At 40.1% G+C, this 27,439-nt stretch overlaps 1 protein-coding gene across 1 annotated transcript; it reads right to left on the reverse strand.

Annotated features, from left to right (window-relative positions):
* Positions 1 to 128: 128 nt before the first annotated feature.
* Positions 129 to 23,308, reverse strand: LOC134585635 (receptor-transporting protein 3-like). The gene is made up of 2 exons (XM_063441087.1): positions 23,121 to 23,308; positions 129 to 719 (listed from the first exon to the last, which is right to left on the reverse strand). Exons 1-2 carry the CDS (start codon positions 23,261 to 23,263, stop codon positions 152 to 154), a joined length of 711 nt encoding a protein of 236 aa, XP_063297157.1. The 5' UTR covers positions 23,264 to 23,308; the 3' UTR covers positions 129 to 151.
* Positions 23,309 to 27,439: the final 4,131 nt, after the last annotated feature.

A 27,439-nucleotide genomic window follows, 5' to 3' on the forward strand; every position in this document is an offset into this window, starting at 1 on the left:
GCTGTGCACACATGCTGAATACCAGGTAAAATGGGTGAAATAATTATAAATAGACAACAATGTTTAAATCTTGATTTTTCTTAACCAGTGTGTTTTTTTTTCTAACATTAATCACCTATTGACTTATTGCCATCTTCACCTATTGTCATGTTTACTTTTTGAAATCGTTTGGAAGAATGACACATAAAATTAACACAATAAGTATGACTATTATTATTTTTACAAATTCTGGCTCTTCCTGATTTGTTTGACTTTCATCAAGAAATGAAGAACCATACGTGGCCCTGGGGATATTTGTTTGTCTGTGAAGATAAACTGGTAATCTTGGAACACGTGGCACCTCACAGTTAACCGGTTTCTGTGGCTTCTTTTCATTTGTTTGCCACGGACATACTTGCAGCTTGCAAGCTTCACAGTGGGCTTGTTCATGTGGACCCTCAAAGTAATCACTGTAGACAATAGGCTGCAAGTCTGGATTTCCACTGTTCTTCAAATAGAATGTGCGCTGGATCTTGTTTACCAGATTATGGATTACTCTTTGAATATTTTCATGGCTTATCTCAGGATTTTCTAGGATCGCCAAGCTACACCTTTTGCACTTCTGCCTGAAGATTTTTATCTTCACTTTGCCATGTCTCAAGGTTCTGTCCGATGTTATCATAAATGCAATATGCACTTGTGCCGAGTTCCACCAACGAGAACAACATGAGCAGCAGAATCTGAATAACAGAAGAAGAAACAGGAATTATGTCTGACTTTAACTAAATCATATTTCATGTGAGATAACAGCACTTCCCATCATCGATGGTATAGTCTGAGAGGGCAGGAAGTAAAATTACCAAAGCACAATTTTCTGCTCAAATACACAGAACACTCCAATAACCTACAAATATATTCACAAATCCTTCTATTATTCATATTATTATTAATATTTTGGTTGTTCAAGGGTAGGAGCGATGACATAGGTGCATGTAGCAGGTGTCCTCGTGGTGTGTGGCTGGGAAACGCTAGAGTTGAGGAGAAGGGGTAGCTCATGCTGGCAGCTTGCCCAGGGCTCGAGGAGGGGAAAGGTCAGCATGTATTTCGAGTGAGAGGTCCTGTCTGAATGCAGCCATGCCCCTAGGGAGCAAAACGATGGGCAGCCCAGGAAAACAAAAAACGCTGAGCACTTCATGATGCATGGACAAGATACATTGGAGAAATACTGAAGCTAAAGCTAAGTGTATAGTTGATGTAACGGAAATAATAGCAAATTAACACTTAAGGTAAAAGGGACAGGGGTAAATCTACTAAACAATAGTCTCTGTACTTCCCTGTTTGTTGAAGCTTTGGTTGTTTTTTTGTTGTTGTTTTTTTTGCTTTATGCCTTTCCCTCCTCATGTATGATGTAATATGAGGTTTTAGCTGGTTAATAACGGTTGGGGAGAGGGGGCAAATTTACTAAATAGAGATATTCTCTGTGTTTTTTTCCTGTTGGGTATTACTTAGTCTTTTTTTATTTATTTTTTTCTCTATGGTTACCTCCTGTAATGCTACTCCTCCAACAACTGTTAATACTGGTAAGATACAGGAAAGGGACTCAGACCTTAAAGAGATTTGAGGCAGTGAAGTTGGGGATAGTGAAAAAAGAGAAGCAGAAAAGAAAAGAAAGGAGGAAAACAGGAAAGGAAAGAGTGTATGAACCTCTGACCACAGTGGGAGAGAAGGGGAAAAAAGGAAAGGAAAAAAGAGAAGAGACTGTGTTAAGAGTACCCAAAAGTATTATAAGAAACCCCAGAAAAATAAAAGGAAAAGGAAAAAAAAAAAGGAAGTAAAAGGGGGAAAGAGGGGAGAAGGAAGGGGGAGAAAAGGAGAAGAAAACATGGTCACCAAAAAGACACAAAATGGCAAACACCTGAAGAAAAAAAAATGGAAGGTCAGCTAGAAAAACATTTGTCTTTCTTCTCACCCCAACCACCTAGGAATAAATCAGATTTAGATGTGTCACACCAGATAACTAATCCGATAGAAGGAGAAATGAGCAGTACACAAACGGAGGCATATGATAACTCAAGACAGGAAGAAAACCTATATGAACGATTACTCAGGTCATCTAGACACACAATTTGTGAAAATTAAGGTGGAAATGCAAGCAAATACACAGGACATCAAGAGAGACATTTCCTTATTAACCCCAAAGATCCAAAGTATTGAAGAAAAACTGGAGATGGTCGAACATGTGAGAAATTCCCACCAGGAAGAACAAGTCATTCTGGAAAGAAAAATAGCGGATCTGGAAAATAAAATTATAGATCTCGAGGACAGATCAAGGAGGAACAACCTAAGAATTAGAGGTTTGTAAGAACAAATAAACAAAACAGAATTGGAAACATATATAGAAGAATTTTTAAAAAATATGAAAATGAAATGGGATATCAAAAGCCCTTTGATGGAACAGTGTTATTGAGAGCCGCGGTCAGATCGGTCAGAGCGGGTTACCGTGGCAACGCTCCGCGCGGCCACGAGACTTACAGTGTGAGCTGACAGGAGAGCTGACCGGACCGGCAGGGAGGAGAAGGGAGCTGACAGGAGCTGCTGTGAAGGTAAGTTACAGCTCTCTGCCAGCCCCTTCCTACACAGCCCATCCACTGGACCACCAGGGAATGAGAGCCCCCCTCCCTGGCCAGCTAACAAGCAAGGAGGGGGGACGAAAAAAATATATAAAAATAATAATAAAATAAAATATGAATAATATTTTTTTTAAATAATAAAATAAAAAAAAATAATATAACAAAAAAAATATTAAAATGATAATAAATAAAAAAAAATTATTAAAAAGTCCCACCCCCCCACCAAGGCTCTGCATCACATACACAAACATACTCTGCATCATACACACACTCTGCATCATACACACACACTGCACTCGTACACACACTGCATTCAAACGCACACACTGCATTCATACACACACACTGCACTCATACACACACACTGCATTCATTATATACACACACACACTGCATTCATTATATACACACACTGTAAATAAATATTCAATTAATATAATTTTTTGGGGATATAATTTTATTTAGAAATTTACCAGTAGCTGCTGCATTTCCCACCCTAGTCTTATACTCAAGTCAATAAGTTTTTTCCCATTTTTTGGGGGTAAAATTAGGGGTCTCGACTTATATTCAGGTCAACTTATATTCGAGTGTATACGGTAAGTTATATAGAATTGTTTAGTTACTAGGTGAAAATTAGATAAAGTGCACAAGATGAAAAGGGAATAAATAGGAGGAAAAAATAGTATAGGGGGTCAATTAGACCTCTACACGATTACAAATTGGCTGGGAAGAAAAGCACATAAACACTTCACATTTAAATGATGTTCAGAACACTATAATGTAATGTCCTATGGGTTCTTTGGCAGAGTGACGGGGATGCAATGCTATTCCTTTCTTTTATATTTTCACCTTCCCTAATGGGGATACCCATTCGATGCTTAGTTATTGACTCGGCCGTTTCTAACCCAGCGCGCTTACCCACAGGATATGTGAGTTCATTATCTGAGCAATGGGGGATATTGCTCGAGATACAGTATGGCAGTGAGTGTTTGCCATACACAAGCTGTGTCTTAGGCTGATTCCTTTATTAGGATCAGCCTGTCTATGTGTGTAATTTTAAAACTTTTTTTTACATATCCTATGTTATGATAGCCCTAATGTACAAATTGGAGAAAGAGAGCCCTTTGAGCTGGCAGAAATTGTTAAATTAAGCTAGCATCATTAAACGCCCGTGGGATTAACTCACCATTTAAAAGATCCCTAATTCTGGATTTCATGAAGAAAAAACAAATACAAGTTTGTGTATTACAAGAAACACATTGGATAAACACGACCAAAATTAATATAAGATCTATTAATTATCCGCGGCTCTGGAAGAAAAAAAAAAGGGGGCTTTATGTTTTCTAAAAATATATCCATAAACATTAAATACCAAGATCTTGAGAAAGAAGAAAGATATATTATCCTGGTGTGCAAAATAAATAATAATTTTTTTACATTAGCGAATATATATGCACCTAATAAGTCTACTATAAAATTTATAAGAAAAAAAGATTATGAAGAAAATTGATAAAATCAAACAGGGGGTGCTATTAATTATGGGTGATTTAAACTGTGTAATAGACCTTTTTAAAGAAAGATCAATAAAGGAACGTCATATAGATTACAAAATTTCAAAGATCATTATAATCTTAGGGATATTTGGAGAATGTTTCATCCATTGGAGTTGGACTTCACATGTTATTCAAAAACATTCAATTCCAACTCCAGAATCGATCTTATTCTGGGAGATGTGGCCATGCTATACCTTGTTAAAAAGATCGTAATACAGGAAATAACATGGTCAGACCATAACCCAACCAAAACCCAACTGGATTACAAAGACGCTTTTGACAAGTTTCATAAAGATTGGCGATTGAACGATAATATTATTTAAAAACTATAATACTGAACAGATAAAAAAAATAACTGAACTATTTTACTTGGAAAACAAAAATAATGGGACATCAGATATTGTACAAAAGCGCAATTAGAGGCCACCTGATTGGGATGGCAGCCCGAATGAAAAAGAAAGAAGGTCCCCCACTTTCAGCGTTATACATAGCGCTACATGAATATAAGAAACATAATAAAATAACATCTTCTACAGAAATAGCAAAGAAAATATCAGAAATAGAACAGAACATAAATTTGCAATTATTCAATAAAATAGCACCTAATGGGGAAGAAGGCTAAGAACCCTTACAGGAGAAGGCTCCCACAACATCGCCTACCTCCTGCAGCTATGGCCTAGGCCCAAAAAGGGGCCACATCCAGATCACCACTACTGCTCATTAGAGGAAGAACTCCTCAACACGCCAGATGATATACCTTGAACAGAGGGTCTAATTGCACCTCAACAGTGGGAAGACCTGCCAGCCCCAGCTACTAAGGGGGACATCAAGGCTCTGATGAACAATGCTGACCTCGACATCATTAGAGAGGACATCACTATGGTGATGGCCTGAGTACAGGCCAACAAAGACAACATTTCCTCCATAGCCCAGAAGCAGACAAGCACCAACGAGCTGATACACAAACTACAGGCATCTCACAGAGCCATGCAGGTCAGAATTGTCACCCTGCATGAAGCATGGAGACGCAACAACCTCAAAATTAGGTGTATTGCCGAATCCATTAATGACAATGAACTGTCTAATTTTCTTAGACGCTTAATGGCTACTCTTCTACACCAGCACTCCGCAAAAGGCATTCAAGTTGACGGGTGCTTCAGGCTCGCCATATCAAACAAGGCACTGGCTGATGTCCTCCGAGATGTCCTGGTAATCTTCCAAATACTTTGGGATAAGCTAGCTCTGCAGGATGCAGTAAAAACCAGAACATCACTTCAATTTGAGGAGATGCAACTCCAGTTCCTGCAAGATTTATGCCAATTCACCTTGGAATGGAGAAGGTCCTTCCAACCAGTTACGAAGACCCTATGTTCAGGAAACATCACCTACAAATAGGGCCCCTCTCGAGCCCTGACAGTTACTAGGAATGGCCGCATTCACCTACTCTCCAACATGGAAGACTCTGCAGCGTTTCTCAAGGGACTGGGCCTTACCTCACCTTCTGACAGCATTCACCGAGACAAGGAAAGTAGAAGCGTGTTAGTGCATAAGTCCAGGGCAACGTAAAGGGTTTATGAGACCTAGTTGGGATTTTTTCTGCAGCCTAACAGTTGTAATGCTAGAACCATAATGTTATGTCAATATTTTTAGTCAACAGTGAGGAAACAGAGAAGAAATCTGGACAACAGCTGTCCTATAGGTGTGTAGAGCCCTATAGGTGTGTAAGTGGTGGCAATCCTGGCACCGGGAGCCCTACAGATGTGTAAGTGGTTGTGGTGGCAGTCCTGGCAATAGGAGGCGGAAGCCCTATACATGTACAAGTGGTTGTGGTGGCAATCCTGGCACTGGGAGCCCTACAGATGTGTAAGTGGTTGTGGTGGCAGTCCTGGCAATAGGAGGCGGAAGCCCTATACATGTACAAGTGGTTGTGGTGGCAATCCTGGCACTGGGAGTACTACAGATGTGTAAGTTGTTGTCGTGGCAGTCCGGGCACTGGGAGACGGGGGCCCTATAGATGTGTAAGTGGTTGTGGTGGCAGTCCGGGCACTGGGAGCCACAGTCTGGGCACTGGGAGCCCTATAGATGTGTAAGTGGTTGTGGTGGCAATCCTGGCACTGGGAGCCCTACAGATGTGTAAGTGGTTTTGGTGGCAGTCCAGGCACTGGGAGGCAGGAGCCCTATAGATGTTGATGTGGTGGCAGTCCAGCTTGGGGAGGCCTAGAGATGTGTAAGTGGTTGTGGTGGCAGTCCGGGCACTGGGAGCCCTATAGATGTGTAAGTTGTTGTGTTGGCAGTCCGGGCACTGGGAGATCTATAGATGTGTAATTGGTTGTGGTTCTGGCACTGGGAGCACCCTGCCCATTACTCTAATATATTATATATAATATAATGTATAACTAATTATATTAAATATATTGATTTTCTCACCCCTCCTGGGTGGTATGTTTTTATTTCCTTATTCTATGGTCCTATACCAGAGGCCTGAAAGTCTGAGGGTTCTGCGCAGTATCTTAGCTGTCTTAGAACTGCACTCTTTTGGACAGCGATATCAGATGTCCCACCTGGAATCTGTTGAAGCCACTTCCACCACTTTCCAAATCACAGCCGCGAGTGATCGTATCACAACTGGGACTACTACTACCTTCACTTTCCACATACGTTCTAGCTCCTCTTTAAGTCCTTGGTATTTGTCTATCTTCTTATGTTCCTGATGTTATAGTCGCTAGGTATTGAAACACACACACATATATACACATATATATATATATATATATATATATATATATATATATATATATATACACATATTTGTGTTAAGGGCTCATGATAGTACAGAAGATACAAACACTGATAGGTGTGGGATGGTATTAAAAAGAGCAAGTCGGTTGTGGTGTGCCGGAACCGACGATGAGGTAGGCCTGTAAATAAAGAGGGCAAAAGTAGAAAATCAAATTTATTACGAAACGAGCAATATACATACTTTAACCAGACATATCTTGAAAGGCATTTCTAACTTCTTGTACTGGGTTAGGTATGTATCTAGCGTATGCCGAAGACTTCCAGCGCCCTAGTGACTTGATAACATGTACTGGAATGTTTGCACTGGACGCTGTAGTGGCTGCTCCTATGCGGAAGGAGTGGCCTGAATAGCTAGTTGCTTTTAGGCCTAGTTGTGTAAGTAATGACCTGACGTGGGTCATGAAGGTGGTGGTAGTGAGTACCGAACCTTGTAGACAGAAAAGTGGTTGAGATGGTGATGTTTGTAAAACCTGGGTATATGTGTCCAGTAATGTGACGGGGCACCACTCGTTGTGGGTAGGATAGTATCTAACCTCTACCGGAGGTGCGTGTTGATTGGTTTTGGAGTGATGCAGAGCCAAGATATAGTAATCCATGTGTTTTGTTAAGTGTGAGTGAAGCAGAATGTGAGTGGACTGGGTTGTGTTGATGGCGGTAAATTCTCTTGGTCTTAAAAACCCATAAAAAGCCACATAGATGGCGGTTTTAATAACAAGGTTTGTGTTGTTGGCAAAGGGTTTTAAATCTAGTAGTTTGGATAGATCTTTGAAAATATTGACGTCTATGGGTAGCCTTTGCGCAGTACGTGGGGGTTCGGATCTCTGAATACCCCTAAGGATATTTTTGATCTGGTAGGAGGACATGAAACTTGTGTTGTTTGGTTGTAATGTTAGCATATGATGTTGTATGCCTGTTAGATATAGCTTGATTGTGTTGTATGATAACTTGAGTTTGAGGTGGCAAAAGGAAGCAAAACCCAACAAGGATGTCATAATGAAAGGTTGTGTGATATTGTGTGATGACAGAAATCTTTTGAATAGAAGGAAAGCCCTGTCATAGGTCTTCCGGGTATTGGAGGATAGCGCTAATTGTGACAATGTCCTGCTATGTTGCATTATAGCATCTAGTCCATTACTAGCTGGTGGAAAGGTGGAGTGGTCGTGGCTGTGCGTGCAGCTGACGGAAGTATTTGTCGAAAAGCCTGTAAATTGAAACGAGACAAATGGTCAGCCGCCGTGTTGCATACACCTGGGACATGCACACAAAACAAGAAGAAATTGTGACACGCAGCCAGCCAGGTGAGTTTCCTCAAGAACCTCATAATGGTCAGTGATTTGGATCGACCTTTGTTTATGATGTGGCATGTTGCTTGGTTGTCTGAGTAGCAATGTACTGACGAACCTGCCCATAGATGCCCCCATGTCACGGCAGCTGCCACAATGGGATATATCTCAAATAGAGCTGAGGTAGTTGAAAAACTCTCCAGGTCCTGAACCTCTGGAGGCCAACTACCCCAAAGCCATTCATTCCCATAAATTGCTGCAAAACCTGTGGTAGACGCCGCGTCTGACCAGATGGTAGGTGAGGAGTCAGACAATTTAGGGAGGAACATGCTTTTCCCATTCCAGGTGGTTAAAAAGTTTCTCCACATAAGTAGGTCTGCCATGGCCTGGGTATCCAGGGGTAACCTGTGTGCATCATTGCTAAACAGTGGGAACATGTGTAGGAGCCGTGAGATGAAAGCCCGGCCTTGAGGTATAATGCGCATGGCAAAATTCAGTGACCCAAGTAGAGATTGCAATTCTTTGCGGTTGCAAGTACCGAGGTGTAAGTAAAGGTTGATGTTGGTAAGAATGTTCTCTATCTTGGTGCGTGGCAGGCTGGCTTGCATGTTGGCTGAGTCTAGTATGATTCCTAGGAAAGTGATGACTGTATCTGGTCCTTCGGTTTTGGTGGGGGAAACTGGGACGCCCACCTGTTTAAAAAGACTGATGGTTTCTATGAGGCTTCTGGGTGGGGAAATATTCTCTTCGATCAGTAAGAAATCATCCAGGTAGTGTATAACTGTAGGGCATCTGGCTACATTTAACAATAACCAGCATAGTGTTTCGGCGAATCCGTCGAAAATGGCCGGACTACTTTTTTAACCAAACGTTAAGCATGAGAAAAAGTAGTAGTTCCCGGCCCACTTAATGCCATGCAGGTGCCATAGTGTAGGGTGGATAGGCAATAATTTGAAAGCATTTGTTATGTCAGTCTTGCTGAGCCATGCTCCGACCCCTGCCTGCATGATAGCCGTAATGGCGTGATCTATGGTGGAGTATTGAAGAGAAAATTCTTCAGAGGGGATAAGGGAGTTCAGACTAGGTGTGGCTGAGGTGTGAGGTGCAGACAGATCGATGATAAGTCTTTGTTTGTGGGAAGATTTCCCCGTGACAATACCAATGGGATTTGTCCTCCATGTGGTAAAAGGAGGGGACTGAAAGGGTCCTAATAAGAAGCCCTCTGCCACTTCTTTGGCTATAAGTGTGCTGACCGCTGTAGGGTTTTGTTGTGCAGATTGCAAATTAGGGCATTCAAGGATTCCTGTAGGCATGTGTATTAGACCAGTATGGAATCCTTGTGATAGACCAGTGATGATAAAGTCTACCAAATGTCTAGATGGATGTTGTGACAGTAATGCCGTGAGTACAGAAATATTTATATCCGTTAAGTATTGCTTAGGGTACATTTTATTCGGACACATAGTTTTCGCATGTGCCCTAAAACATGTTGAACATATATGCAATAACCTACATCCACTGTAATTACATGCACCGACATTGAAATTATTACATATTTGTGATTTCACCAAAAACTTGATAGGACGACCCAGTTTATCTTTGGCGTTTTCTCTGCTGAACCAGCGGAACCAGTGCCCTGTGAGGTAGTCGGTTCGTTTGCAGTGGTTGGACAAAAATTGGCAGTATGGGCCATGGAGGAGCAGTATGCACAGGCCGGTGTTCTCAGACCTGCAAAGTGTCTGCAGAAAATGACCGTATCAATCTTGCTCCAGTTGGACCTTGTCCCGTACTGTGAGAAGGCGCCAGACACTTTGGAAGAAAAGGATCTATGGTAGTCATAGAAAGCTGACCCACCATATTTGTTGCCCAGGTCCACCAACCTGTGCATATATAAGTCAAACTCCTCACGTCTGTGGGGATATACCGTACAAATCACATCACAATAAATGCCAAAAGCTAAAACAAATTCTGGAATAGTAAGCTTTCTATTTAATCGTGCATCCCTAGATTTTACCACCACAGAAATATCGTCATAAGCGTATGTCTTATGTTCCACTATATCCTGGGAGGCAATTAGTAGTGAGGCCAGATTGACATCTTTACCTTCCAGGATATCTTTTTTTGAGGTGTTTGGGTATCATGTGGGCAGGGTGAACCTCTTGGTCATCCGAGGTGATGGCTGGAGAGACTGATTGCAACTCCACCACTGCTGTGAGGATTGCCGTGGCCGTTCCAGCCATGGTGAGGGCTGTAGTGACCGATTCAAGTGTCTCCAGCCTAGAATTGACCTTGCTCATGGACGCCATGAGGGATGTGAGCATGCCATGTATGTCTCCTGGGTTAGACTGGCTAGATCCCTCCCCGGCGTCCCTGTTATCGGTTGAGGTGTGCAGTAACTTGTAAAGTTCTGCTTTCCTTGCTGTTGCCGGAAAAGGGATTTGACTGGCTAGATCCCTCCCCGGCGTCCCTGTTATCGGTTGAGGTGTGCAGTAACTTGTAAAGTTCTGCTTTCCTTGCTGTTGCCGGAAAAGGGATTTGACGTCTCCTGAGTTCGCTAGTGATGCGAGGGATAGTCCACGACCTGAAAGATGCAGGGCTAGCCATATCCTCCTCCTGTGATGGGGTGTTTGCTCTGGCCGGAGTACTCGGGATGGAGAAAATCCTCTACCCCTTCTTGAGACATACTAGATGACAAAATATAAATTAGCGTGGAAACCCCAGGGGATGTACTGGCAGGCTAATTTATGCCGGGTATGGCGAAAACATTAATCTTGTTCTTTGGTGACAGGTGAGGCCCTGCTAGTTGCCAAGTGGCTGTGAGAGGCTCTATCTATGCGTTGGCGCGAGGGGTTATTGAGGCCGCCCGACGTAGCGGCAGGAGTTCGTAGGCCTCTCGGTGACAATAAAAGAAAACAGGGGAAGGGAGTGACAGGTGACGCCCTCTCTATAATTTGCGAGGCGGCTGACTTACGTGTGGCCCTGGGGGCATTACCTCCGAAACGTTGAGGCGGGATGTTGGCCTCGCGGACCACTAAACGATAGGCAGAAAGCCCAGAGGGGAGATACCTATTTGGGCCTATAACCCCTAAAAATGCCAGTTCTCTAAGTCCTATGTAGATATGGAACCGTATGTGTTATACGGCGTGAGCAGGCTTAACGTACCTGATAGTATGTATGTGCTGATAAGCGACAGGTATAGAGAAAACCTGGAAAACGGGTTTAGAAACAAGATATACAAATTGTGAGAATTGGATCCTTTGATACCAATTTAGACTAAATAGCTGTAGTGAGTTGATATATAGACATATGTAAGGTAAATTTAATGAATGGTAGTTACCTAACTGGTCATATATGTGGTACGACCCTGATAACCGGGTGTTTTGTTGTGTATAATATGTCTCTATGGTGACAAGAGTAATGCGTATGCTTGCTAGTGTTTGTAGTCTAATATGGTGTATATTTAGTATTAATATAGTCTATCTTAGGTATTGAAAGGTAAGCTCTAAAATAGGTAATGTATGAGGAAAGTAATAATTAAAATCTTTATAAAACAGAAGAATTGACGTATGAGTGGTTGAATCAAGTCGTGTGATTCAACCCGAAAGTTTATGAGATTTTTTGGACCGAGTTCTTGTGTATGTAGTTTTGAGTACATAAAGAAAAAGTCAGCATATGTGCGTACCATGTAGGAAAACGTGTGTACATGGTGTGTTTAGAAGTGTAATCTTCTAATGGATTATATGTAAACATAAAATATTTAATATAAGTGCTTGTGTGAGATATATAACATAATGTAAAATTGTGTAAACAAAACTTCATATATGTATAACATGAAATCATACTAATATTACTAATAGTCCTATCTGAATAGCACATTTAATCAGTAACCTATATAACCCTTATATAAAATTATAATAAGGAAGGATATGCTATATGCATATGCCAGTAAACGTAATCTTTATAAAGTAAATAGAGACATATAAAAACAAAGTTTAGATACTGATATGAGGGAGAAAGGAATCTGGGTAAGATGCTACATATAAGCGCTTACTGTTGTCAGTATATAGATGTATATTGAAAAATTGCCGGGAAGCCAGAGGGTTAATGTGCCTGTGGCTTGGCCGTAAAGCGTGTGGCCGTAAAGTAAGGCCGTTTAAAAATCGCGACGCCGTGGGAAGTGATCCGGGTGACGGACTTACGATTTAGAAGTCCTGTGGAGACCGGGTTTTGTGCGTGGCTGGACGGGCGGAAAAAACCTGTAAGGAGTTTCCTGGACACAGCTAACACCAACGAACCGCGGGGTTTTTCCGAAAACAAGATGGCGCCGTCCGTGAACCGGAAGTGGATTCAGGATGCAGCGCTGACCTCGAACGGTATGGAGCCAGGTAAGGGGTGTCCCTTAAGTAGGTAGAAGGTGAGTCATACGCCCCTCCCACAATTACAGGCAAAAATGCCTTAATACATATAATACAAAACGTTTTGCACTCCTCCTTACTGTTGCTTCTACCAGGTGCTTGATAGCACAAACTTATATATAGCCAAAGGAGAAAGGTACCAACACTCCAGGGATTTTCAAAGTTAAAAACATATTTTATTGAAAGAGTGTCAACTCAGGTCGATGTTTCAGTTCAAAATATTAACTTTTTTGAGGATAAATAGGATACTAGATTTAATAAAGTGCAAATCAGTTTCATTACATAGAATAAAAATTCTAAAATTCTGATTTGCCGCACTACAAACAGCACAGACACCTCGAGCCGTCTGCCGTAGCCCCACTGGATCAATTTTAGTTATCAAGCCTTTCAGTGAGTAACGGTATATGCCGCATTAACTCAGAACACTATCTTGTAAGAGACAGTGTTTTTATTGTTTTACCGCATTGATTTCTATGCAATAAAACTGTTTTACACTTTATTAAATCTAATATTGCACTTTTCCAATTTATTATCTATACATCATGCTGGCATTTCATTAAGCCTACTTGTACAAAACAAATATTAAGTTACATCATACATTCTGCTACCTCTTGTCTCATCTCCCCAGTTTAACCTTTAGTTTGTAAGCTCACGGGCAGGGTCCTCTACCTGTTGTATCGGTCTGTTCTTATTGTGTTGTCTTTCTCAATTGTACAGTGCTGCAGAATATGTTGGCGCTCTATAAATGCCAGTAATAAATCAAAAAAATACTATACATCTATATGATCTGCACCAGTATTTCTATTTGTTTTCTCTTTATACATGTATTGGGATGTTCGACCCAGCGCCATCTGCTGGTCAATAAGTAAAATCACAGTACTTTTGTATTCAATGCTGTTCTAGCTTTTTTTGTGGGGGTTTCACCTAAACACTGTTTTGTCACTTTGAAAAATATTTTTAATACTGCTCCACTTTTATTCTTACTTTGGTACAGATTCTGTTTTGTGATTTGGGGTACATTCCCTGCAATCTCTTGTGTGTTAGCAGCATACATTTGATAAACATGAAACATATCAGTTCTAATTAAGACTATTTAGAGATTATAGTACTGTACAATTTTGAGCTGTACAAATTTGAGCCATATGATATTACTGGCTCTATGCTTGTGAGTAATACTCTTACTGTTATACGTCCTTATATCTTTGACAATATTGCACTATTTTTACCTTTTTATACTTTTTCAGATTCATTCAACATATTCAACAAGACTTGCTCCACCTAATGTATGTATAATACACTATACTACTATATTTTGCATACATACTACTGTACGATACAATTTGTACTTCAGACTACACTGTGGCATCTGCTGTAATACACAAACACTCCCTACACTGTTAATCTCAGTATACTGGGTTTATTTTCATGTACGTCCAGAACTGCCCTGCAATTGCTTAGTTACAATGATTACCTTTGGATTTTTCCAAATATTTTTGCTTCGATAGTCATGAGAGGTATTACATAGTTTTGTATGCAGGATTCCACACTTGTACAAATTCCAATACTAGTCTATTTACGTATAAATGACAATGACAGTTACTAGGAATGGCCGCACTCACCTACTCTCCAACGCGGAGGACTCTGCAGCGTTTCTCAAGGGACTGGGCCTTACCTGACCTTCTGACAACATTCCACAACCAGGCCACAGCTGGGATGTATGCAATATTGTCCCTTTTACAGCATGTTCTGCTGCCGACACTGGTTGAAGAAGAGAAATAATCCCAGCTGCCCATGCAGTGATGGACTGACAATTCAACCAGTTCTACTAAAGTTGCTTTTGTGTTTTTTGTGTTTATAAAACCGAACACAGGCGATCATGGAAGTCCAGCGGTGTTCAGAAGTTTCAGTGTCCCAAAATAGTTCCATGAACACGACTACCAAACACCACTGCCTGTGTTCATGTGAACAAGATGGCCGCCAGCTCATGGTCATCCATAGGAAATGCGACCACCCAGATGAACACTTCGAACATTGTGTGGAAATTGCTACAAGGTAGCAGTTAGGCCTAACAAGCTCCCGGGTGGTTTCCGGTTCGTGCAGCTGTTTGCTTCCCGAACCATGTAATCCAAATACACGAACTGAGACTTTTACATTACATATTAGAGAGTCCATAGTCTGTGGGCAGGAGGCTGGCAAGCAGGCTCCCCCAGGAGCTTGTTGGAAACTCACGTGAAAAGGGGAGTTTGTCACACTTCTTTCTTCCTTACAACAGCTACTTGCTCTATAAGAATGTTACCTTTAATGTGGTCTCGTTTTTAGGTCTCCCTTGGTGGCCATAGGTAGATTTTTGTCTTCTAGTTCCATTACATAACCAAATAGAAAGCGTAGATTCACCCCCTAGTGGATAGAACACACTCTTAGTGGGTAATAGTGGACAGTAAAAACAATTACCCTTGAACTAAATGTACAGCAGATAAGGACTCCTCCAGGTCCTCAATATATATGGAAAAAACAATGGATCTACAATACAATAATAACAGGAACAAACATAGCGTAATACTGTAAATTTATAAAAAAAGAGTGGAAGTGTATATGATAATTCACACTCACAAACCAAAATTGATTGTAGGCATATCTCATAGAGTGATGAATGTCTCAGGATAAGTAGGTCATCATATGGTACATGGAAGGGAATAGAAAAACAAAATAGTGCAGAGTATCTTAGTAAAAAATTATACTTTAATGATAAGGCACACTTACAATGTTGTAGTGGCAAGTAGGCATATAAAATCAGCCGGTCTCAGGATCATAGGATAACTTGCAGGATCAACTTAAACCAGTCGAAATGGTAAAAACAAAATAAAATAAAACAGCCTAATATAGACAATAAAACTCTAACACTATTAGTAAGCCCTACGCGTTTCGTTCAAACGTCCTTGAACTTCCTCAGGGGCAAAAGCGTCCTTCTGTATCTGCACACAGAAGGACGCTTTTTCCCCTGAGGAAGTTCAAGGACGTTTGAACGAAACGCGTAGGGCTTACTAATAGTGTTAGAGTTTTATTGTCTATATTAGGCTGTTTTATTTTATTTTGTTTTTACCATTTTGACTGGTTTAAGTTGATCCTGCAAGTTATCCTGTGATCCTGAGACCGGCTGATTTTATATGCCTACTTGCCACTACAACATTGTAAGTGTGCCTTATCATTAAAGTATAATTTTTTACTAAGATACTCTGCACTATTTTGTTTTTCTATTCCCTTCCATGTACCATATGATGACCTACTTATCCTGAGACATTCATCACTCTATGAGATATGCCTACAATCAATTTTGGTTTGTGAGTGTGAATTATCATATACACTTCCACTCTTTTTTATAAATTTACAGTATTACGCTATGTTTGTTCCTGTTATTATTGTATTGTAGATCCATTGTTAGTTCCATTACATAGCTGTCCCATGAGGACAACTTCCATCCTCAACTATGAAGGTAATTCGCCCCTCGGGCCAAATCATAGTTAATGCCTTGCATCTCCGCCCTCTTGGCAAAGCAGTTAGGGCATCACCTGTCATGTTTAACTTTTCTTGAATCTCTTTAAACATTGTGGTGGAGCTCCCTGTACCCCGACTGGGTACCTCTGCCAAGGGTCGCTTCCTAGCTGGAACAGGAGAAAACCTCAGTGCTTCTGCCCCAGTCGCTGTGGCTTGACTGGGGTCCTCCTGGAGCCTCTCCTTCCTGAAGCACATACAGTCCATACAAGGACATTCCCAGCCGAATCCTTCACGAGCTGGAACAAGGTGCTAAGCAGTGATAATAGCCCTTCCTCTCCTAGTAACTAGACAACACATTGCTATGGGAGTATAACTCAAATGATTTTAATGGGACATGATTCGGCAAATTTATACACAGACCCCCAGCAGGGGTCTCCATACAATTACACACAAACTCCTACCCTGTGCCTAAGAGATAATTGAGTCAGGAACTGTAGAAACGTAATTATCTCCAAGGTACAGAAAAGCATACAATTTTAAAACACCCCAAAAAAACATTTTAAAAACTTCGGAATCCCATGAAGGTAATGTCACCGAATAGCTTGGATCTGAGCACACACTTTGCCAAAATATAGAAGAAAGATTATGGAGTGGAAGCTAAAGGGATAGACTCATAGTGGGGTTAACCCTTTGCCAAAATATCACTCAGATCCCTTTATTGGTTTCTTTCCCTTGGAGCTACTACATGAGCGCAGTGGGTGGAAAGGCAAAAAAAGAACAAGTGCCAATACGCAAGGTAGAGGCATGAGAGCCTTCTCTCACTGCATCTCTCATTTGGGGGAGGTGTCACAGCAAGGATACATATTTCATTGTTGCACTATAGAATATTGCCATTTAATGTAATTTGTGTAGTTCATATATGAACTTGCTGCCTGGTAGAGGTGGTATTGTCAATTTCAAAATAGGTTAATTTGATTGTATGGGAGGCCAGAGCTAACAACCTAAATTCCTCTTTGAAGCTGGGTCCCCAACAGAGCTACATACATAGTTACATAGTTACATAGCTGAAAAGAGACTTGCGTCCATCAAGTTCAGCCTTCCTCACATATGTTTTTGCTGTTGATCCAAAAGAAGGCAAAAAAAATAGTCTGAAGTGCTTCCAAACTAAGGAAAAATTCCTTCTTGATCCTAAAATGGCAGTAAAATATCTCCTTGGATTAGGCAGCTATTACCCCACTAATTAGAAATTATATCTCTGTTTGTTATGTTTTTGGAAGTATTTATCCGATTGCTGTTTAAACATCTATATGGACTCTGATAAAACCACCTCTTCAGCAGAGATTTCTATATCCTTATAGTTCTTAATATAAAAAAAAACCTTTCCTTTCCCTTAGATTAATTCTCCTTTCTTCCAGCCTAAATGGCTTAATGTCCTATGTATAGCCCTGTTTAAAAATAGATTTCCAGATAATGGTTTGTACTGGTCCCAAATATATTTGTATAATGTTATCATACACCTCTTATGTGCCGTATTACCAAACTAAAGAGATTTATGTTTTTAAACCTTTCTTCTTAACTAAAGTGCTCCATTCCTTTTATCAATTTTGTAGCTCGTCTCTGCACTTTTTCTATTGCCATGATATCCTTCTTTAGAACAGGTGCCCAAAATTGCACAGCATATTCGAGGTGTGGTCTTACCAGCGATTAATAAAAAGGGCAAAGTTATATTTTCATCCTGAGAATTTATGACCCTATTTATACATGACAAAACCTTACTGGCCTTAGCAACTGCAGATTGACATTGCATATTGCTACCTAATTTGTTGTCTATAACAATTCCCAAATACTTCTCATGTGTGGTTATCCCTAATTCACTACCATTTAGGATGTAAGTTGCTTGTGCATTCATGACCCGAAGTGCATAACTTTGCATTTCTCTACATTAAATTTAATCTGCCATTTTAGTGCCCAGTCCCCAATCTATCTAAATCCCTCTGTAGCAAAGCAATATCCTGCTCACATTTTATTACGTTACAAAGCTTTGTTTCATCTGCAAACACTAAAACATGGCTTTCAATGCCTATTGCAAGTTCCTTTATAAATATGTTAAATAGAAGCAGTCCCAAAACAGAACCTTGAGGGACACCACTTACCACTTTTGTCCAGCTTGAAAATGTACCATTAATGACAACTCGTTGTACTCTCTCCTTCAGCCAATGTTCTACCCAAGAACAAGAATATTCATCTAGACCAATTTCTGTTAGTTTGAAGACTAGTCTATTGCGAGGAACCGTATCAAATGCCTTGGCAAAATCTAAGTAGATCACATCCACTGCAACACCCTGATCTATAAGTCTACTTACTTCTTCATAGAATGCAATCAGGTTAGTTTGGTATGACCTATGTTTCATAAAACCATGACTGAATATTGCTAATAACAAAGTATTTCCCAATGAATTCCTGAATATTATCCCTTAATAGCCCTTCAAATATTTTCCCAGTCACAGAAATTAAGCTCACAGGTCTATAATTTCCAGGCAAGGTGTCAGGATACTAGTTGATCCAGCATGCAGAACTGTATCACACCTAGGACTAAAGGTAATGTGTTACCGGGCCTTAGAATGGCCGGACTTAACGTACCAGAGAATAGTCAGAATACTTGCCGAGGTCGGGGACACAGAATGAGACACAATGATGAGGGAAAGTCAAGGATACCAGAATACTGGGAAGTCAAAACGAAGTCAAGAACCAGAAATAAACGCTCAGGAACACACTCTTGGATAACCTACTAAGGAAAACCACGACAGGGCAATGAGGAAAAGTAAAAAAGAAGTTTAACCCCTCAAGGACCAAACTTCTAGAATAAAAGGGAATCATGAAATGTCACACATGTCATGTGTCCTTAAGGGGTTAAATAAGTCTCCTTAGATTCGATTGGCCGTACCCAGTCTTTGACCCCAGAACGTGCGTGCACGTCCGTAAAATGACGTCACATGCACATTGACGTCGTCAATACCGTGGGTGGACGTGGTGTTACAAATTGGTATGGATCCACAGCGGCCGGCGTCTTTCAACATGCCACAGGAGTCAGATATACCAGCACAGGGCTGCTGATTAGCTTCTCCATCAATGCCAGGAAGGTAGTTGCCATTACGGACACCACAAGGTGAGGATGAACATGTGACACAAGGGTTTTAAACTCCCTTTTTAAATATAGGAACGATATCTGCCTTCCTACAATGCTACGGTACAATACCTAAAACAAAAGAATCTTGAAAGATTAAATACAGAGGTTCACTTATTTTCCAGCTTAGCTCCTTAAGTACTCGTAGGTGAATACTGTCAGGCCCTGGAGCTTTATTTACATACATTTTCTGTAACTGCTGTAGCACCTTGTCTCGAGTCTTCCAATCACAAGTTATCTACAATTTTATTGCAGCGATCATTTGCATATATCTTGCCATGGGATCCTCATTAATATATCCTGAAGAAAAATAGTTATTTAAAAGTTCTGCCTTTTCCTGGTCATTAACTGTAAAAACTGGTATGGAATCGTCACAGTTAAGTCTTCTTAATTTCTTCTTGTCTTCAGTTGATTGATATAAATACGTCTTTTGTATATATAGTCTTGGGCCAAATGCTCGCCACAATAATATATGTCTATATTATTGAAAAGTACTAATACGCAATCTGACTTACGGTTTCTTCAGGTTTATTCTTAGTTACTGATACATAATAAAACAACAAAGGATGTTACAGGATAATGGACATTCAACAGCAGATGGTAATTGCTGGACTTCTGACGTCCTTACATCTTTACATCGAGAGAGAGCCAGAGAGAGCCAAGAGCCAAGAGAGAGACCAGAGCCAAGAGAGAAGAGAGAGAGACCTCGTGTCCCTCCGTTACTATATAGAAGTGCCCATACTGACATCAGAGCATAACTCTTGCCATGTAAGGACAAGACCCCCGAATCCACATTCCAGAGCTCTCGGACAAAGAAAGCCTTGTGACTTATTGATACCATCTGTTACTTATGTCAATCCACACATCCATATATATAATCAATAGAAACATAGAATATACAATATTCTACATTAACTAACAGACCCATCTCTGTTTCCAGTGTACCTACTCTTTCATTTTTTGTTTTTTTTTAGAATTGATGTACTTGAATAAAATATGGGGTTGGTTTTGCATTCTTTGGCTATCAATTTCTAATTTTCTAGTTTAGCCACTTTAATTGCCCTTTTGCAAGTATTATTGGCTTCCTTATGTCTTATATAGGGTGCCTCTGATTTGTCCGATTTAAATACTTTAAAAGCCCTTTTCTTATTTTTAATCTCTTGTTTTACTTCTCTACTAAGCCACATTCGTTTCAGTTTGTTTCTTTTATATTTATTACCCAATGGTACATAGTGAAAAATTTACCTTTCTAATAATTGTTTGAAGAGCTTTCATTTATCCTCAGTCGATATGTTGTAGAGCTGCCCTAATCTTATTGAAATTGGCTTTTTTTAAAATTTTACGTTTTAGTATACGCCACATGCTTTTGCTTTGTAGACTTTATTTAAAAAATTAAGTGCACGTAATCACAGCACTTGGTGGTGGAGCCACGCACACATGCGCACTTCACACAGAGGGACGCCAGAGATCACTTGCTACACCTGCAGTAAGTTAATCTCCTTCAATTATTTCACTTATAAATATGTTTGATATATTTTATTGTTTGATATTCTTTAATCCTGATGAAAGTCCTTAAGTGGACTGAAACGTTGACCTGCTTTTACTGGTTTCTTCAATAAAGACTTGAATTTTAAAAAGAATACAGTGAGTGCAGCTAACTATTTTTTTCCTAGCTTGTTGCAAAATTGGAAGTGCTTCAAACTGGGGTTTTTTTGCCTTCTTTTGGATCAACAGCAAAAAACATATGTGAGGAAGGCTTAACTTGATGGACGCAAGTCTCTTTCCAGCTATGTAACTATGTACTTTGTGTATCTATGTGCCTTGGCTTTGGAAACCAGCAACATGAATGTAATAACCTGAATGCAAGGATTTGTGGTTATATAGTGTATATATATACACACAAAAATAAATCCTGCGCTCAAACTCTCACCACTCCTGGGCAGTAGCAATGGCCAAAGTATACAACGTTCCCAATATATACAATAAAAACCAAAGAAAAGAGTTACTGTCCTAAATCTCTATGCACATTTAAATAACTGGTTGTTTTTTTAGTGTTACTCCAATGACCATTTAAGTGTAAGCTCCCTTGCTATGTCAAGGCAAACCTCTTTGGTGAGTCCTACGCTAACAATTCACTTTGCTTCTTTTATTTTCAGGTAAAAAAAATCTCTAATGTCTTGTTTCCACTGAGCGTATCGGTTCGGGTCGGTACAGTTTGGAAGGTTTAGAATGGTCCAGCCTATTCAGGTGAGCGTTTCCACTGCAAGTCAGACCTTCAGGGGCCATGCAGGGTTTAGGAAAAATGCCTAGCGTGCCATCCAATCAATGGATTGTATAGTAGTTCCACCCTAACTGTACGGTACCATTTCCTATGGCCCTACATCTGAAGCAGGACCCTGAATGGTGCGTTACGGTTCAGTTGTATGGGCCACTTTCATAATGGAAACACTCAAAATAGCGTACCGTACCAAACCGACCCGAACCGATCCGCTCAGTGGAAATGAGGCATAAGTATTTTTCTAAACCATTATTTACTTATTAACCCTTAATAGGGAACACCTGGGGTGGGTGGCAGCCTTGTAACTTACCCCTCTGTCTTCCAATGTACATAGGAATTTGTACAAGTAACTCTTTTCTTTGGTTTATATATATCTAGCCAGCTCCTTGGTTTTGCATCCCTCCCTGTAACAGGTGTCTCATCTCAGGACCCTATTTAGCCTTGTACTGCAGAGAACTCGAGATGGAAGGATTTCCCCAAGTGAGTAGCTCATTTAGTAGACAGTTGGCTGTTAGAGTAGGACCTTGTGGCAGGCTTATGCAATGTGTGATCATATAATGTGTGACAAAAGTACTCCTTTCCCTTGGTACCTTGTCCTGGGATTGGGGTGTTACACACAGTCTTTTCAGGCTTTAGAGACACTTCACACGCTGGATGAGGTAAATTAACTTGCTCTTTTATTGAGGTTCCAAAATAAATGCACAGTAAGGTATAAAGGTAACAAAAATATATAAAACAAAAGCCTTGCTCTTCTGAGCACTAACTAAACAAAATAATCAGCTAACTGGGTTGGATGGCTTGTCCATTTCCCAACATAAACATAAGCATAAACAACCTTACTGTTTCAGGTTTTCAGCTCTCTGTTTCCACTCACAGAAACCAAACACAATCTCCCTCCTTCCTTGGCAGGGGAGTACTTAATAGCACCGGTAATTGGCAATCCTTTTCAGGTGAGTTAAATTAGGATTCAAACTCTGGAACTGGACTTCTCACCTGTAGGTTCCAAGCAACTTCCAAAATGTGGAGTGGAGCACTGGCCCACCCTACTCTCCAAGTACTCCACCCCAGGGCCCAAATATACACATATTTAAAGTGCAACATTCATTATAACATTACACATTTCCCTGGGGCTAATTACACAAAGTAGGAACCTTGCAAAATCTGGGGAGGTATATAGATTCCCTCCAGCACAATTCCTTGCTTTCGGTCACAAATGTAACTAAACCCCCATTATTTTTTGCCTAGATTAGGTGTTTTTAATAAAACTAGCAAAATTTGTCAGCACCAAAGTAGCTGTTTAGTAGATAAGGGAGTGCGCTGGATTTCCATTTTTACTAAATATATATATATGTATGTATGGATGTTTTAACTGAAAATGATAGAATGATATTTCATAAATCACTCGAGAGTGAAGGGTTTAACTGATGTCTTGCCATGTAAAAGTGAGCTAAAGTCATGTGTAATGCATTTGATGCTACTTTATAGTGAATAAAGTCCCACTTCTTACCTGCCAAAAGTGCATTGCATGTACTGCAGCCACCCACGCTTTGTTTCGAATGTATCATCCAAGGTAAATGTCCAGCGATGGGGGACACCCTGCTCCTCAATCTCTCTGTCAAAAGCAGCTTTCCAAACAGACTCCATGTTCATTGGGAAGTAAGCAGTTCTAGTGAGAGATTTAACAATCACTGTGCAAGTAAGCAGAACTAAGGTTTACTGAGAAATGAAACTGAAAGAGAGGCAGAATATCTAGTTAGTTTATTGTACTTCCCTGCTGGAAGGAGGTGTTCACAGGATTCTACTAGATAACATGTCAGTCATTATATGAAAATATTTATTCTGGTTAGAGATGGACATGCTTACAAATAATTTTCCTGGATATATCCATGGCAGCACTACAAATCAGTATAGTTACTACCACTCCCCAATTGGACAGGAACACCTCCTAGTTACACAATAAAAGAGACTTCCTCCCCTCAGTCTTTTTTCCTGTCCACTTCACATGGACATAGGATATTTTTTACCTCTTCTTTTTCTTTTGTGTCTTACTCGAGTCTAATAGTACCCCAGTCCATGGGAAGTTCAGCTTTTCTCCCCATGGAAGCCTCAGGACATGGCACCTCACCAAGAGCGACCCCCTAGAAGATTTTCTCCTTAGCAACCAGGGTGTAATGCTGCAGTGACCCTGTAGCGGACCACTGGTAACCCTACTGGTTACATAGAAACATAGAAACATAGAATGTGACGGCAGATAAGAACCATTCGGCCCATCTAGTCTGCCCAGTTTTCTAAATACTTTCATTAGTCCCTGGCATTATCTTATAGTTAGGATAGCCTTATGCCTATCCCACGCATGCTTAACCCTTTAAGGACACATGACATGTGTGACATGTCATGATTCCCTTTTATTCCAGAAGTTTGGTCCTTAAGGGGTTAAACTCCTTTACTGTGTTAACCTCTACCACTTCAGCTGGAAGGCTATTCCATGCATCCACTACCCTCTCAGTAAAGTAATACTTCCTGATATTATTTTTAAACCTTTGTCCTTCTAATTTTAGACTATGTCCTCTGGTTGTGGTAGTTTTTCTTCTTTTAAATATAGTCTCCTCTTTTACTGTGTTGATTCCCTTTATGTATTTCAATGTTTCTATCATATCCCCCCGTCTCGTCTTTCCACCAAGCTATACATGTTAAGATCCTTTAACCTTTCCTGGTAAGTTTTATCCTGCAATCCATGAACCAGTTTAGTAGCCCTTCTTTGAACTCTCTCTAAGGTATCAATATCCTTCTGAAGATATGGTCTCCAGTACTGTGTACAGTACTCCAAGTGAGGTCTCACCAGTGTTCTGTACAATGGCATGAGCACTTCCCTCTTTCTACTGCTAATACCTCTCCCTATACAACCAAGCATTCTGCTAGCATTCCCTGCTGCTCTATTACATTGTCTGCCTACCTTTAAGTCCTCAGAAATAATCACCCCTAAATCCCTTTCCTCAGATGTTGAGGTTAGGACTCTATCAAATATTCTGTACTCTGCCCTTGGGTTTTTACGTCCAAGATGCATTATCTTGCACTTATCCACATTAAATGTCAGTTGCCACAACTCTGACCATTTTTCTAGTTTACCTAAATCATTTGCCATTTGGCTTATCCCTCCTGGAACATCAACCCTGTTACATATCTTAGTATCATCCGCAAAAAGACACACCTTACCATCAAGACCTTCTGCAATATCACTAATAAAAATATTAAAGAGAATGGGTCCAAGTACAGATCCCTGAGGTACCCCACTGGTGACAAGCCCAAGCTTCGAATATACTCCATTGACTACAACCCTCTGTTGCCTGTCACTCAGCCACTGCCTTACCCATTCAACAATATTGGAATCCAAACTCAAAGATTGCAGTTTATTGATAAGCCTTCTATGTGCAACAGTGTCAAAAGCCTTACTGAAATCTAGGTAAGCAATGTCTACTGCACCACCCTGATCTATAATTTTAGTTACCCAATCAAAAAAATCAATAAGATTAGTTTGGCATGATCTCCCTGAAGTAAACCCATGTTGTCTCTGATCTTGAAATCCATGTGTTTTTAGATGTTCAACAATCCTATCCTTTAACATGGTTTCCATCACTTTCCCCACTACTGAAGTAAGGCTTACTGGCCTATAGTTGCCCGACTCCTCCCTATTACCATTCTTGTGAATGGGCACAACATTCGCTAACTTCCAATCTTCTGGGACTACTCCTGTTAACAATGATTGGTTAAATAAATCTGTTAATGGTTTTGCTAGTACACCACTAAGCTCTTTTAATAGCTTTGGGTGTATTCCATCAGGTCCCATTGACTTATTTGTCTTTACTTTTGACAGTTGAAATAGAACCTCTGTAAACTCACGTGTAATAAATGACTCATTTATCCTTTTTTTTAACAGAGGTCCCTTTCCTTCATTTTCAGCTGTAAATACCGAACAAAAATATTAATTGAGGCAGTCAGCTAGACCTTTATCCTCATCTACATACCTTCCTTCTTTTGTTTTTAATCTAACTAATCCTTGTTTTACTTTTCTTTTCTCATTTATGTATCTAAAAAAAGTTTTGTCCCCCTTTTTTACTGACTGTGCTATTTTCTCTTCTGTGTGTGATTTGGAAGCTCTTATAACTTGCTTAGCCTCTTTCTGCCTAATCTTATAGGTCATTCTGTCTTCCTCACTCTGGGTTTTTTTATAATTACTAAATGCTAACTTTTTGTTTTTTACTATTTTGGCCACATCTGCGGAGTACCACAGTGGTTTCTTGAATTTTTTGCTTTTACTGACAAGCCTAATGCAATTTTCTGTTGCCTTCAGTAGTGCAGCTTTTAAATAATCCCATTTATTTTGGACTCCATTTAAGTTGCTCCAGTCTGATAATGACTCCTTTACACATATTCTAATTTTAGAAAAGTCTGTTTTTCTAAAGTCTAAAACTTTTGTTTTTGTGTGGTGTGACTCAGTCACTGTTCTTATATTAAACCACACTGACTGATGATCACTGGATCCTAAACTTTCACCTACAGTAATATCTGATACCAAATCTCCATTTGTTAACACTAAATCTAGTATGGCCTCTTTACGAGTTGGCTCCTCAACGACTTGTTTTAGAGACAATCCCAGTAGGGAGTTTAGAATTTGTGTGCTTCTGGCACAAGTACCTCCGCTAATTCCTTCTCTCAGCCAGACTAGAACCATTAAAATATTTTGTATTTTGTTTTACATTTTAAACTAATATTAATATTAGATATTTTGTATTTTGTTTTACATTTTAAACTAGGAGATCCTCTTCTCCGGCCGGGGCAGGCATATTTTTTGTATTTAAGAAGGAAGGTGATTTAAGACCGTGTATTGACTACAGGGGTCTAAGAAAGATCACAATAAAAAATGCCTATCCCATTCCATTGATAACTGAATTGTTTGATAGACTTAAACAGGCTACAGTTTTTACTAAACTGGATCTAGAGGGTACCTACAATCTAGTACGCATTAAAGAGGGTCATGAGTGGAAGACTGCCTTTAACACCAGGAGTGGTCACTGTGAGTACACCATGATGCCCTTTGGTCTCTGTAATGCCCCAGCAGTGTTTCAGGATTTTATCAATGATGTCTTAAGGGAGTACATGCACACGTTTGTAATAGTGTACCTGGATGACATATTGATATATTCACCTGATCTGCGTACTCATAATATGCATGTCAAATAGGTTTTGAAGATTCATCTTGTTAACGGCCTCTACTGTAAACTCGAGAAGTGTCTGTTTGACCAAGCTAAAATGCAATTCCTGGGCTATCTATTTTCTACTAGAGGCTTTCGCATGGATCACAAAAAGCTTTCTGCAGTTATAGACTGGCCTTTACCACATGGTTTGAATGCCATCCAGCGATTTATTGGCTTTGCTAATTATTATAGACGTTTTATAAAAGGTTTTTCCTCTATTATTGCACCCATTACCAGATTGACAAAAAAGGATGTTATACACATGCCTGGACCACTGAAGCACTTGATGCCTTTCATTTTATTAAGACCGCATTTGCTTCTGCTCCTATTCTTCAGCATCCTATCCCTTCCTTGCCTTTTGTACTAGAAGATGATGCCTCAGAGGTGGGAGTAGTAGCAGTACTGTCCCAAAGAGAGTCCCCTGACAAACCATTGCATCCTTGTGGATTTTATTCCAAAATAATATCTACGGCTGAAACAAACTATGATATCGGCAAAAGGGAACTACTTGCCATCATCGTAGCACTCAAGGAGTGGATGTCACGTATTCATCTGCATATAAAAATGTGATTAA

Source organism: Pelobates fuscus, chromosome 2 (genome assembly GCF_036172605.1).
Source record: "Pelobates fuscus isolate aPelFus1 chromosome 2, aPelFus1.pri, whole genome shotgun sequence".
Taxonomy (NCBI): domain Eukaryota; kingdom Metazoa; phylum Chordata; class Amphibia; order Anura; family Pelobatidae; genus Pelobates; species Pelobates fuscus.